This window comes from Microtus pennsylvanicus, chromosome 4, assembly GCF_037038515.1.
Source record: "Microtus pennsylvanicus isolate mMicPen1 chromosome 4, mMicPen1.hap1, whole genome shotgun sequence".
Lineage (NCBI taxonomy): Eukaryota > Metazoa > Chordata > Mammalia > Rodentia > Cricetidae > Microtus > Microtus pennsylvanicus.
This window is the reverse complement of record NC_134582.1, coordinates 137,010,308-137,025,429: the sequence shown is the minus strand read 5'-3', so window position 1 is coordinate 137,025,429 and position 15,122 is coordinate 137,010,308. Positions and strand designations below refer to the sequence as shown.

The 15,122-nt window shown below is 45.4% G+C and overlaps 1 protein-coding gene across 1 annotated transcript; it reads right to left on the bottom strand.

Annotated features, from left to right (window-relative positions):
- Positions 1-9,824: 9,824 nt before the first annotated feature.
- On the bottom strand, positions 9,825-12,514 carry Otud1 (OTU deubiquitinase 1). Its single transcript, XM_075970598.1, has one exon. The coding sequence runs from the start codon at positions 12,368-12,370 to the stop codon at positions 11,015-11,017; it is 1,356 nt and encodes a 451-aa protein (XP_075826713.1). The 5' UTR covers positions 12,371-12,514; the 3' UTR covers positions 9,825-11,014.
- Between the last annotated feature and the right edge of the window lie 2,608 nt (positions 12,515-15,122).

Genomic DNA, 15,122 nt, shown 5'->3' with positions numbered 1-15,122 from the left:
AATGAATCACCCCAACTAAATGTTTTCCTTACAGGAGTTGATGTGGTCATGGTGTCTCTTCACAGCAATAGAAACCCTAAGACACCTGGCAACCAGAGTTCTAGCCCCAAAACCTACATAAAGGTAGAATCATAACCAAATCTACAAAGTTGTCCCTGACTCATCCATGTGTACACTGTGTATGTGCACCCCACCCACACATCATGCATAATAGAATAAAAATCTGGTGACTTGGGAGATGGCTCAGTGGTTAAGTACTTGTGCAAGCATGAGGATCAGAATTCAGACCCCCAGAACTCATAAAAATGCCCATTAGAATTGAGGCTCAAAGGATGAGACAAAAGATTCCCCCACCCAAAGCAAGCCAAATAGTGAGGTCAGCTGCACTGGAAAGCTCTGGATCTTATTGAGAAACTCTGCTGTATTGAACGAGGTGAAAGGAAAATTGAAGATGATTCCTGACACCAACCTTAGTTAGACCTCCCCATGTAAGCTCACCCACATGCTTGTGCGCCCACTCATGTAGAACATGATTATACATACACGCAAACACACATCAAAATGGAAAAAAAAGGCAAAAGAAGCTTAAAATGAAAAAAATCTTAAATCAGAGTAAGGATAAAATTGAGAGATATAAACTATGCTCAGTGTGAAGGACCTCGCTCAGGAAAGGGTGTCTCAAAACATGCTTTGAGCAGAGGGTACTTGGGAAAAGAGGTGGTCCACATGCATCTCTACACTCAAGTGTCTAAAGACCAGTCCTCTGGGAGGGAGCTCAGCCTCAGGAGTCCCTGCCCTACGAACTTTATTAACCAAAGAGACAACTGAACTTGGATCACAGGAAAGGCCCCTGGGGGTTGATACCATGCTCAACCGTCCCATCTGTCAGTGTTCACAGACAGCCTCCATTCTCCATGCAAGTCCCCCTCTTCCCCTCCCCAGGCTGAGTGTCTACCACTCTAAGGATCCCTAAGTCTTTAGTCCTCTCCCTACAGCTTGAGACAGGATGTAAGCTTTAGTCACTTGTCCCTTTTTATGGCCCATGTCCTGTGGGACTTTCATGCATACATGCGCAGTTGGTTTTTCTTATTAATCTATGTCAATTTGCTCCACAGCTCAACTCAATCTAGATTGACATGGGAAGATAATTATTTATTCCCCATAAATGTATGTGTTGGTTCATTCTTGTGATTCTAAAGTATTAAAGAAGTAAATATAAAATCCACTGAATGCTAATTCTATACTCTGTGCGTAAGATATATACATGATTGTATCTATAATTTAATACTACCACAGCCTCTGAAATAGATTCACTTGAGAGATGAAGCAAGGTCAAAGAGGTTAACTAATTAGTCCGGGGCCTTACATGTGCTATGTTCTTTAGCCACAATCTGAATTTCAGTTGACTGTTCCAAAGAAGACCCTGATGAGTAAAGTGATTTGTGAGAAAGAAGCGTCTAACATCTAATGATTAAATACCTACTGTGTACAGCCCAAAAGCTTACACCACAGTGTACACAGCACCTACCTTCAGACAGTCAGTGTTTGTTGAATTTTTCCTTCCTACTTCCAAAGAGGGGTTTATCGTTTGCTTCTTTTTCCTAAGTGACTCAGCACATCATTGTAGCTGGGCCTTGATTCCTCTCACCAGTTTTCAGTAATTGTAGTAAAATGTTAACTTAACAGGAGGAAAGGTTCATTTGGCTCAGAGTTTCTGAGGCTTTGGTCTCTGGCTGGTTCATGCCATTACCTGGGCCTTAAAGAGAGGAGGAGCAGAAGAGCCCGCATCACAGCAGCTGGGAAGTGGGGTAGAACGGGGCTAGGGTTCCAATGTCCTCTTCAAGAATAAGCTCCAAGGACCTAACCTTCCCACATAAGGCCCACTACCTAAGGTCCCATCACTTCCCAACAGCACCATAAGTTGATGACCAACCCCTTTAGCACATGAGCCTTTGGGAAACATTTAAGATCCAAACAGAACAGATAGCTAAAATAAGACACAAAACCCCAGCAGAGATGGGGTAGATGACCTCCAGCCCTCACGCCCACTTACTGAGGACCTATTGGCAGTAGATACTTGCTCCAGTAGTTGGCCATGCCCACAACCAAGCAGCATTAATGGAATTAATGGATGTAGGTGGAGGTTTCCTATTCCAGCAGCCATTTCCCAAATAATCAATACTTATTATTTATAAATGCTTGGAAAATAGCTCAGGCTTATTACTGGCTGAGTCTTACAATTAACCTATGTCCCTATCTATTCTGTACTACGTGGCTTGGTACCTTTTCTCGGTACAGCAAGCTCATCTCACTTCTCCCTGCATCTGCTGACCACTCCTCTGACTTTGCCCTTCCTCATCCCATCATTCTCACTTTGGCGTTCCCACCTAACTTTATCCTGTTCAGCTATTGGCTAGTCAGCTTGCTGATTAAATCAATCATAGCAACATATATTCAGTGTTCAGAAGGATTATTCCACAACAAAATGGGTTATTTAAAAAAAAAACAGGAAGTTGTGAGGAGGCAGGTTTGGAGGTAAATGGGAGTTGGAGCAGAAAGATGGAGTGAGTTATATATTAACACATTTCATTGAATTGACGGTTGAAATTCTCAAAAATATTTTTTTTAAAACAAGGCACACTAAGCAATGTATTTACTTGTCTCTGTTCCCTAGGTTTCATAGAAGATCACTACCCTGCGCTGTGGCAACACAATGCTGCGGAGCCTTTATATTTAGGACAGTTATCATTTTCTTTTTATTAGCTACTTTCTACTGAGTTTTGCTAATATGCTACCCAGTTTCCACTGGGAAGGCCCCGTGTCCTCTCTAGAAAACAGGTGACTCCATGTGTTACTATTCCCTTTGTCTATGCCAACTCATTCATGATTATTCTTAGCACATTTCATTTTGGAGGATTAGTCCCATGGTTAAATCAAGTGTGACTCTTTCATATAGCCTCCTGCCCACTCAGTGCTTACAGCAGCGCCCGCTGCCTGCCTTTCTGGGAAAGCTGAATAAAGCAAGGTTAAATCTTTATATATAAGTTAGTAAAATTAGTAAGGTAAAAACTAGAGCATTTACAAATACTAGAAAACAAGTGAACAAAAAACTAATTTTACACAAACCAGACCACAGACCACACACAAGTATTCTAAAGGAAAAGCACACAGAAAATCAGGAAATGGAATCAGAGAGAAAAAAAAACAGGAATATGCTAAACAAAGTCTATAAAAATCCTAAAAAGGAAAAAAAAGTTTCTAAATTGTTCTTTCTAAAAAAATGCATTGCTTACATTGGACACAGATTTTTCAAGATATTTCTGATACACCACTCAAGAACAATTGAGAACAGAAGGAAATAGGAAAACAGACCAAACTGTGGGATGCCTTGCAGAGGCATCACCTGAAACCTGACAATTGTGTTATTGGGGTTCATAAGGACCCTAAATCATGGCATCGTAATTCTACTCTCATGTGAAATAACTTAGTTTTATTTACTAAGATGTATGAGCTCTAAGCTATTTTTAATAAGTACAGATTTGGAAAGCCTGCTATTCTGGACCAAAATTCATTCACCTTTCTTGGACAATGTCCTAACCACCACATATTTCCAGGTCTAATATTCTAATGTGCTGGGTGCCCAACAAAGAGGACAGAGGTGAACGAAGCATCTTGGCTCGGGAAGTTTTTCTCTTCCTCAACAGCTCCATTCTAGCAGTAGTGGTGACCCAGCTCTCCTCACTGTGGTGACAGGTCTGGAGAGGAGAACTCCCATGCCAACCCACGCTGTTCTCTTCCATCTTTTAAGAAACAGAGAAATCTACTTTTTGCTACAGCAGCTTGGCCTAGCTAGTATAACTCTCTCTTCTTGTCAAGCTGCCTTCTAAATCAATGAAGTCAGCCCTTGGCAAATCACTGTCCTTCAAGAGATTCAGCTTTGGCCAACAATGCTAACAACAAAATGAACAGATTTTAAAAAGAATCTGAGAGGGGGCTGGAGAGATGGCTCAGAGGTTAAGAGCATTGTCTGCTCTTCCAAAGGTCCTGAGTTCAATGCCCAGCAACCACATGGTGGCTCACAACCATTTGTAAAGGAGTTTGGTGCCCTCTTCTGGACTGCAGACATACACACAGAGACAGAATATTGCATACATAATAAACAAATAAATATTTTTAAAAAAAGAATCTGAGAAACAGTTTCTTTCTAAAAGGTTCAGCCTGCAGCTGGCCTATAAGTTGAGGTGAATTCTTTCTGAGGTCTCTGCTTCAGGCCGGCTGTGATTTACTGAGACAACAAGCATGGCTTAGAGTAAGAGATGACTTTAAAAGATTACTCCCTTTCAATCTAGTGAGCCCTTGTGGCAAGCTGGCTATGGCAGTGAAGCGATGGTCACAGGAGAGCTTCCTGGTTGCAGTCTTCCTCAGCTGTGGCATTTCCCCTGCTTTCATCCTATGACATCACCAGGCTTGCTCATATCTCACTGTGAGAAACAAAAGTGTGAATGCTTCCTGTTTGTCAGGAGAACTGAAAGCCTCCTTTGAGTTTACTTTACAGACTGGCTGCAGGGTGTCACATGACACACTGGTAGAAGCTACCTTCACAATTACCTACTTTGCATGGGGTCTTAAATGGCACCTTAAGCTAAGAAATGCAAACATATTCTCTTCTTCAAAGTCTTCCAACTGGGAATTCTAATTCAGGAGGAAAATCAGTTTGGACTTAAATCAGTGTTTCAAGTACACATTACTGGTGACTGTAATATACACATATACACTGCCAACCTACTGGTACCGAGTTCAAAATTAGTTCAAAAAACCTGTTTCATTTTTGAATGGTGTGCGTGTGTGTGTGTGTGTGTGTGTCACCACATACAAGCATGTATTTTCTACTTCAATTGCTCTAAAATATCAAATGCACATACCCTTTGGGACCAAGTTATCTTTCTTCAAATCAGCACTGTTTATATTCTGATTGTCAGTATGTGAATGTGGGGTGACTACTCAGCATATTCAGTCATTATAGTTAATAGAAGAACATAGTGCTTTTCTCTCGTGGACAGCAAAGGCTATGGAAGACCAGTTCACTTCTGGCATAGACATAATTCACCCTCGTTCAAGAGGTCTCAATAATGACATTCTCAGGGAGCAGTACGTGTATCCCAAGCGTGTCTGCACAGTGCGATGTGGAGGAGTAAAGACTGAAATTTGCACTATTTCCAAGCTTAGCAGTGAACTAAACATAGAAATGCATAAACAGAAAGGAGGCGGTGGCAGATAGGTTCATGAATGATTACCTCTGCTAGGAAGGAAGCAAAACATTAACCAGGTCTGACACATCCCTGCTAATTTTGAGGATTAGTATAGCCAGCGTTTGACATTTAAATCAGACACTGCATGCATTCAGAGACCTCTGCATTGGCCAAACCCACAATGCCATCAGCAACTACCAAAGAAAAGGTAAAAGGAGTGTGGGGGGGGCACTTAGCTGTCTCCAGTGGATCAAATCTAAAGCTTAAGCACCTAACTCACAGGGGAGCCTCCCTGTCTAACTAAAGCACCACACGTACACATATACACAGAAAACCCCAAAACTAAAAGTTAACTCTTTTAGAGTTAATTCTAATGAAATCTGCCTCGAACTGATGTAGGACATCTCGATGGGGTGTAAGGACCGGAGAGCGGCAACTGTGAGAGAGCAGAATGTTCAGAGGGGACAAGGAAGAGGGAAGCTGGTGCAGGAGGTTCCCAGGAAGCTGAAAGCCTGTGAAGCAGATGCTTTTCAGCCACCGACTGAGCTTCCCGGCCACAGGCCCAGTCCAGCAGGGCAATGTAGGAAGAGTGAGCTATTCTCAGTTACTGTCTAAAGGCACACAAATTCTTAAGGAATTCCATCTAAAGCAATTACTTTGTTTACATTTTATACACAAACTGACATATTTATTTAGACATTTCAATGGTAAGGAACAATACTCAGATCAAGTTTTACAAAGAGTGACTGTAACAGTGAATTCTCTCTCTGGTCTATTACTCAGAGGACAATTGGCAGTGACCCACTTTACAGCGGAGGCAACACACTGACAGTTTTGATCAAATCCATGCTACTCACCCTGGCCCCATTGATCAACTGGCACAAGCATGCTGTCAGTGTTACTGGACACGCCATCCTGAAAGAATGCTTGAAATGTGTCCAACTTTTCAGGCCAGGCTACAGAAAGGAAAGGGCAAAGCTAGAAACTGCTATAATCTGGACTTGGTTGGGGTATCCTCATCAAAAGCAAGCCAGACTAAGGCTCTTGGACCAGGTGACATCTTCGAAATCAACTCAGATTAATCAAAGCTCTGTATTTAAATGAGCTTTATAGGCTCAACACCTTAAAGTATTTGAAAGGTGACATAAAGATAAATTCTATAATTTCTAAGTTTGTTAATTACAGAATTCTAATACTTCGGGGCTAGAGATGTAGCTCACTGGTAGAGTGTATGCTTATACCATGTGTGAGTTCTGGGTGTTTTTATAACCAACAATTTCAGTTTAAAATGCCCAGATGACTATAAATGACTATGTTCTGTTCTTTTAAAGTCAAATCATTTTCAATATTATACCCAGCCACTAAGTATTTATCAAAGCTCCTATTTCCTTACAATTTATTCTCCTACTCAGATGCTAAGTACCTACTTTGTTAGGTATTGCTTTGGAACCTAGGAGTCAACATAAACATAATATAGCCTACGCCCACTATATTTTACATATATGAGGAACTAGAGGTGAAATACATGTATTCTGGCTTCTCAGTGACTGTTTGACTTAGTCTAGCTACACCTGCATATGACAGCTGTTAAACATGAACATGCTACAGACCCATTCCTGAACTGATCGGGTATGTCTGTCTTAGCCAGCATTCTGTTGCTATAACTGAGCTCCACAGGCCGGGTTTATCTCACAGTTCTGAAGCCTGGAGACTGCAGGCGCAGCGTGGCAACTCCTTCCAACCAGGGCATTCTTGCTCCATCAAAACAAGGCTGATGTATCGATTGCAGAGCAGAGCAAGAAGTCGGATGGCTGCTTTTATAACAAAGTTACCCCCACCCCGATATCCCATTAATTCCCTAACTCAGCTATCAAAGATCCCACCTTACATAAAGCCACGCATGCCTGGGGACTATGTTCCTAACCTACTTTCTGGGGGAGGTCCTGTCCCCGAATTGTTCCTGCTGTAAAGATGCGTCTCTGCCTAAGGGGCCTTCCAATTGGTTTAATAAAGAGCTACATGGCCAAAAGCTAGGCAAGAGAAACTAGGTGGGACTTCTGGGGAAGAGAGACAGAGATGCCAGCAGGACTCTGAGAAGCTGGAGAGACTCTACAGAGCATAAGTAATCAAGCCATGTGGCAGAAGGTAGATTACTAGAGACAGGTTAGTTTAAGTTCTGAGAGCTGTTTTAGATAAAGCCTAAGCTAAGGTTAAGCTTTCATAGTCACTAAGTCTTCATGTCATTATTTGCAGGCTGGAATGACGAGAATGTACGACTGCGAAGTCCCCAAACCATAGTACCTACATACAAAATTCTAAGAACACTTTTTCATTCCAGATGCCTTTCTTGCTATCTCATAAGAGAAAAACACGTATTTCACTAAAGCAGTGACATTATCTCAAGATCTTGATTTTTTTTTTATTCATGCACAAAAATCACAAAGAAAACCTTTCATCCTACAGCTGTTCAAACACTCCAAAGCAGACCAATCTTGATGGTCATGGGCTCCTCAGGCACTTCTTCTCTATAGAGTGTGGTTTCGGAGGAAAGCTTTATAACAAAAGTGAAGCCTGTGAACCCCGGGCACAGGTCACTGTCTACAGTGACTTAACCCCAATCCCTGTGAACAAAGTCAGGAAAAGACATAATGAAAGTACCTCGGGCACAGGTCGCTGTCTACAGTGACCTAACCCCAATCCCATTAGACACATATAAACAGGTAAACTGTATCTCAGAGGAAACAGCTGAGTGGAACGTGAACAAAAGATTCAAATATTAGGCTTCTGCCAAACGCTAAACTTCCCTGCTATCTTGGATTTCAGGCAGTAATCAAACGCACATTAAAAATGATTTCATCACAGGGCTTTTGGTGACCTTTGCTCTTTTAAGGTAGAGTCTCACTACAGATCCCAGACTGGCCTGAAACTTACTATTTAGTTGAGACAGCCTTCAGTTCAAGAGCAATTTGCCTCAGACTCCCAAATAGGATTTACAAATGTGTATCATCACACCCCATTTGTATCATAGCTTTTAATCTATATGCCACTTCAACAAAATATTCACCTTTAATAGTGTGATTTTTCTCACTAATGTACTTGAAAATACTTGTTGCATTTTTTAGATTCTATTCTCCCCAGGTTTTAGAGGGAAATAAATTCTAAGAAAACTTGTATAACTCATGGTACCAACTTGTCTTCCTTCATAGAATGTTGGGGGCCTTGGCTACTCTGCAAAGATTAATTCAAGGAATGACTATTTAATAATTTGCTTGCTGAAATAAAGGTAAAGAATAAACCAAGACTAGAGGTGGGTAGCACACGCCTTTAATCCCAGCATTTGTGAGGCTGAGGCAGGCAGATCTTAGTTCAAGGCCAGCCTGGTCTGCAGAGCGAGTTCCAGGACTACACTGAGAAACCCTGTCTCAAAAAGTAAATAAATACATAAACCAAATTATCACCTACTTTTCCAGCTGTTTATGTACTGTGCTTATTGATATAGGTTTGCCACTACTAACTACACATAAGATCGGCCCAGCAGTAGAAAAGAAATATTAAATACAAAGGAGTGAATCTACATTTAGTTCTCCTAAAACAAAACAAGCAAGCACTAAGCCACACAGAACAAATGAGGATGTAAGAAAACTTTTCAGACCAGACAACTAAAAACAAACCTCTCTCCTTCAGCACCATCTTTACACACAACACACTGTGTGTGTGTGCATTGGTTGCTACGGACACTCACCTGCAAAGATGAAGAAGTATATGCACTTGAATTGATGCTGCACTGGTTGCAGCTGACAACTGCTCTGGATAAATACTGCACTGTATCTCACTGTCTCATCTGATCACAATCTCAAAATCCTCACACTTCTCGGTGGGAACCAAGGCCCAGGGATCCTGACTTGAAACTGGGTGATCTACAAAAGAATCTCTCTTTTCTGGGGGGGGTGGGGGTGGGGGGTTGTCCCAAGAAAATGCCTGTTCTCATCTTGTAAGGGTCAGTTCCTTACAGACGGTGGCCTCTAGGCATTCATGAACTGCAGAGGTCCAGAAAGGCCTAAAGCTGGAACTTCCAGCCCTTTCATGAGGCGTATTTCATTAAAGAGACCACAGCCCTCAGGACTTAATCTCTTCCCAAATGCCCCACCTAGTGGGAATTAAGTTTCAAACTCCTGATTTTTGAAGGGGCATATTTGTACCATAACCATGCATTTTACAACTAAATCTGATTAACACATTTTAAAGTAGATTCCCATAACCAAGATGAAAAGATTAGGTAAATTCAGGACACTACTTTGGCTAGTCTTTAATACAAGAAAGTTTAAGGCAAAAGAATGGGTCACAAAGAATAAAACTGGGCTGATGAATCATTAGGTACAGCTATAATTTGATAGGAATTAGAAATAATAAAAGCAATGTCTTGAGTCACTCCACCTTTAATTATATTTCATTGAGATGTACCCTTTGAAATAAGACTTTCCTGTTCATGTGAAAATTTGGGAAAGCATGTATTACAGGTGAAAAAAAAAAGTGTGTATTTAAGAAAAATTAAAAACCACTCTACCCAGAAAGATGTAAAAGTATACATTTTATTCATTCATTCCATCAGCTGAGACCTGCTATATTGTACAAATACATTATTGTACAAAAAAAATCACAAAATGTTACAAAATAAAAAAGTACAAACTTCATTACTTAATAAATACACTAAAGGTAGTTAAAAGTGGCAACATAGATCTTTTTTTCTTTGATTGGAAACACTGTTTGACCCAGCAAACCATACAAACTGTTTACATTTTTACATAATACAAGGTAAATTCTATTTTACCTTTTGAAAGAACTTTAAAATGACAGAATATTAAGAGCAGCCTCCTGCTAAAAATAACGGCCATTATTTCAGGCCCAGCCACTTAGGCTCATTTTTAAAATCTAAGTTGGAACCAAGAAGCTGTGTAATGCAGGAGGCTGAACTTCCCACAAAATTTCATACACGTTAAATGTCTTTTCTAAGACGCTGATGAATCAAATGAGAGCAGCAGACAACCTATTCTAAACCCTGGAGTACAGAATTATCATTCTGCCACGGCAAACAGCAGACTTCTAAGTAAGGCCTGGCACTGTCCTTTAAAGGAAAAAAAAAATCGTCCCAAAGCTATCCTTTCGTTAAATGTCTTCAAAGCGGACTAGTTCTAAAAAAATAACATTTTCCCCCAAACAACTAATCCGCTTGTTTCATCAACGTGGAATGGGCTAATCATCTGGTAACATAATGTGTCAAAATATCCATCTGAGATAATTAAGAATTGTGAAACAATGTAAACTAACTACTAAATCACAAACTGAGATAAACTTCATAGAAAGCACTTCTCTGGATTATGCTTAAAAGCCTTTACTCGCAATTGGAACACGTCATAGATCAAAGTACACCCATTTTTAAAAATGTGCAAAAATACATTTTTATAGAAAATAGACTACCAGGAATGAACAAATTCATACCGTGAGACATGAGCTTGCAAACTAGGTAGCGCTCACTTTATACAGCAAATTATAAATAGCAGTAGGCTCACCCAAACCTATCCGGAAACATCGTCCAGGTGCCCAGCAACCTGCGGCTCTGAGAGAACACTCAAACACTGATTGAGGCGGTACACCTACAGCCAATGTACTAGGAAGCTGAAAAGTGCCATTACCCTAATTAGAGTTCCTGCGGCTCTCCCAACAACTGACAGACGCCACTTTCCCGGCTCCTTAGGTCCTCAGACTTTTCAAGAGCATGCATTTTGTTCGATATACATTTTGGACAGGGATATGGCCATGGACTTGGCAAGTTCTTCATCGCGTTTTCTCTGCATCTGGGTTTGCTTGCACCAACTGTCATACTCTGGGTTAGGATAGGAGTGGTCAAAAACAGCATCATAGTGTCCATTGCTGAGCCAACTGAGCCAAATGCTAGGCCTTAGGGAATCCTCCGGGCCCAGATAGTGGATCATGGTAGACACGGTGGGGCTCTCCAGCCTCCCTCCAGTAGTTAAGTGGATATTCACATTCAGCATCTGCCCCATGGCCAGCAATTCGGGGTACCCGGCCCACGCCCCGTCTTGCGCAGCAGCGATGATAAACTCCCCCACGTCGCCCTCGATCAGGGGGCTGAAGTGGTCGAGGTGGTCGGCGATGTAGTGCACAGTCTGCTCCCTCAGCTCCCGGTGCAGGCTCTGGTCCCCGTACACGGCCTTGCTCACGGCTCGGTAGAGGCAGTTGCCATCGGGGATGATGTGGAATCGGAACTTGTTCCTCTGCCGCAGGTACTTGTCCTGTCTCTCCACCTCGGCCAGGTACAGGGCGAGCTTCTCGTCTCTCGGGTCCGCCCGGGGCGCGCCGACCGCTTCGCCCGCGCCGTTCTGGGCCGGCTCGCCGCTGCTCCGTGCGAGCGCGGGCACGGGCTGAGCCTCGGCCTCGGGGTCGTGCCGTCGAGGAGCGTCGCTCCCGGAGGCGTCGCTGCGGCCGCTCGCCCGGTCCCAACCTCGGGGGCTCCGCTCGTCCCGGCGCTCCTCGCCCCACTGCCCGGGGCCGGGTTCGGGACTGCCGGAGGCCGGGGCCGGGGCCCGGTGCTGGGCGGCGGCCAGGGCCTGGCGGTGCTCGCTCAGTCGGAAGTTCCTGTCGGGCGCGTCGCGGGCGGCGACCGGGGCCGCGGCTTCGTCGGGCCGGAGCAGCTCCTCCAGCAGCCAGGCGGAGGAAGCACGGCGCGGCGGCGCGGGGGCTGCGGGCGACGGCAGCAGGAGGCGCTCGGCGCCCAGGGCCCGCACGGCGATGTGCGCTGTGGACGTGAAGTGCGGCGGCAGCGGCGGCTTGCAGCACGCGCCGGGCGAGGCGGCGGCGTTGGCGGTCCCGGAGCGCTCGAAGCAGGCGGAGGAGAAGGCGGGCATGGCGGCGGCGTTGGCGGCTTCGCGGGGCTCGGTGGCCGCGACGGCCGGGCGCTCTCCGGTATCCGGCTCCGGGGCGGCCGCGGGGTCGGCCGACTGCAAGGAGACCTTGAAGGCGGAGGAGGCGGCGGGCGGCGCGGCGGCTGTGGGGCCCGGCGTGCCCGCGGGGTAGTGGGTGCACACGCTGCTGTAGAGCTGCATGGCCGCGGCCGCCCGCGGCCCCTTATAGCCGCGAGCCCGGGTCGGGGACACACCCTCGGGCGCAGCGCCCCGGAGCCCGAGAATAGCGCTGAGCTCAGCCCCGCGGGCCGCCGCGTCAGGAGCCGCGAATAGAGCCCGGGCCGCGACCCAATTCCTGCTGCGCCACAGCGCGCGGGCGGCCAGAGGGCACCGGAGGGCGCGCGCTCGGCCCGGGACTTGAGCGCACGACGCTGCCGCGGCTGTGCCCCGCGCCGGCCGCTGGGGACGGTTGGAGGAGCGGCCCGCGCAGCCGAGCACCGCCCGCCCGCGAGCAGGAGTGCAGCGCGCGGGTGCTGGGAGGCGGGGCCGCGCTTGTTTACCTCAGGCCGCGCGGCCTCGTCACGTGGTCCAGCTGGAATGCGCGCCCCATTCAAGTGGGGGCCGCCCCGCCCCTAAGTGGCGGCCTCGTGGGCGTGGCACGGGCGGGTGGGGGGGCGGGGCTGGACTTCGGGCATGCGCGGTGAGTGCGCTGCCTTTGGGACCGCTGGTACCGGTTGGTCTGTAGTGTGGTGCTTTGGCGGGACGCGCATAGCGGGGGCAAACGCATAGGTTGGAAAAAACCGCGTTTCTAAAAAGCTTCCGGACTAGGGACGGAGCTCTGCTTTGGAACTTGCAGGGCCTATGGCATTCAGCAACTTCTTGAGCCGTTCTTCGGGTTCATGTGTTTAGGTCCGGTCTTCACCGAGGTCTTGCTCCCAGGCTAAGCAAAAATCGACATTCGTGCATCCCTAACTCAAGTCACCTGGGAAATACATGAGCTAACAGAAGTCTTTAAAACAGCTTTCCTCATAATGCCAAATGACACACCACTCAAGGCATTTTCAAAGTAGATGCGGCTGCTAAACTTTGAGGCAAGAGGGAGGCTCACAACCTGTGTTGTGGGACAACAGAAAAATGAAAAACAACCGTGTTTCCTTTGCAAAGGTACTTACTATAACAGTAGCATTTGCTATATGCTAAACTTCACCGGCTCTTAAATTTAGTTTCCAAACATTCAGACTGAATTTGGAGGAGGAGGCGCGGCAGCCGTGGGGCCCGGCGTGCCCGCGGGGTAGTGGAGAAACAGCCTGTAGCTTATGGTACATGCCACCATTCCGGTGCAATGTAAGTTCCGTTTGTTACTTTGGGTCCTGCCTTGGGGATTCTGAGTCTCGCTGAAGAATTTTAAGACTCAGAAGGAAGCTTGGGGACATTTTTATTTATGTTTGAGAGGGTAGGCAAAGCGCTAATCATGTCAGGTGGCCAGAGAAGGGAGGAGAAGAAAAAGAAAAAGGCACGCCCCTTTAAGTAAGGGCTGGAAAAGGCGGGCTAGCAGGTTCAGCAATGGAGTTTGGCCAACTGTTGCACCAATAAGGGCTGGTGTAATCTGCCCATCAGGACAGAAATGGGTGTGTTCTAAACACACATTTGTGTTCCCTTAGCCCGTTGAAAAAAATGGACATACACCCCAGGGATCTGTCACTGGGAGAAGGAATGGCTGAAGCCCGGGAGGGGGGGGGGGCAGAGAAGAAACTTAATTTCTGGGGATGACATTGCAGGATTTGAGCTGAGACAAAGGTGGACTTGCTAGTGTTTAGTTAACTTGTTTTGTCTTTAAATCTTACCCTGATGTCAGGAGACTCAATTCCAGGACAGAATTTGTAGATTTGTCGTGCTTTCCAGTGTGTCCTCATTGAATAAATCTCCCTTTTCTGCTCTCCATTATTGTGGCCCTTCTTCTTGCCTTATTGAGAAAAGACAGCCAAACCTGAGTTGGAGCACAGGCTGTGAGCCGTCTTCTGATAGCAGTAGCTTTAGAGAAAAGTGAGACAGCCCAAGAGTGTTCGCAGAAACATGCCTGGTGTCTCCAAGGGGCAGAGTAGAAGGGAAAGTTCCTCTTTCCTGAAAAGAGCTCAGAAAACCAGGAAGGCCAGGGCCACAGTGCTCTTAGCAGAGACTGGCAGCGGTGCAATGTGGGCGAGGTATTCTGGGAAGGAGAAGTATATTAAGAGAATCACTGTTCCTTCCCCATTTCCATTATAGTATAGCTTAGACTGTGTGCCTCCTCCACGCTGGGCTGGACACAGAACGTTTTGAGCAGGAGAAAGTAGCTTTGTCTTAACGCTCCTTAACAAAACTTCCACCTTTTACAGGGTCATTTAAATCATAAAGAAGCACTTCCCTTTCTAGGTGTGGGGGAAGTGATTTCTAAAGTCCCCTAGGGAGGGTTCATCCCCACTGGCCTCCCAGCTTGCTAACAGCTATCTAGATTCTAAACAGAAGAGATCATTAACTATGAAAGCTTGTTTAGGCTTACGCTTGTTTCTAACAGTTATTATAATTCAAATTAACTCATTTCTATTAATCTACGAGCTGCCAAGTTGATCCTGGCTTTTACCTCTCCTTCTGCATGAAGTCAGAAATGCTATCTAGGAGGGAAATGGGAGGCGGTGGTGGGAAGGAGGCAGAAATCTTTAATAAATAATTAAAAAAAATAAATAAATAAAAAAGAATTGCTATCTAGGACTCTTGGCTTTCAAGGACTTGCTAAATCCTAGGTACTGTCAATGCTCCTATGTTCCAACCTGCTAGGTAAATTCATTGTGGAGAAAGTAAATGACTGCCATTATAAGGAAGGCTAGATTTTGCCCCTGACTTACTGCGGATCCATTGTTCTGCCTTTAAGCAATGATGTTGCTCTCAGCTCAACCTTCAGCCTTTCAGTACCTGGAGC

Bases quoted from the DNA above. Each gene is read 5' to 3' on its own strand.
- Otud1 (XM_075970598.1), bottom strand. From the start codon at position 12,370: ATGCAGCTCTACAGCAGCGTGTGCACCCACTACCCCGCGGGCACGCCG.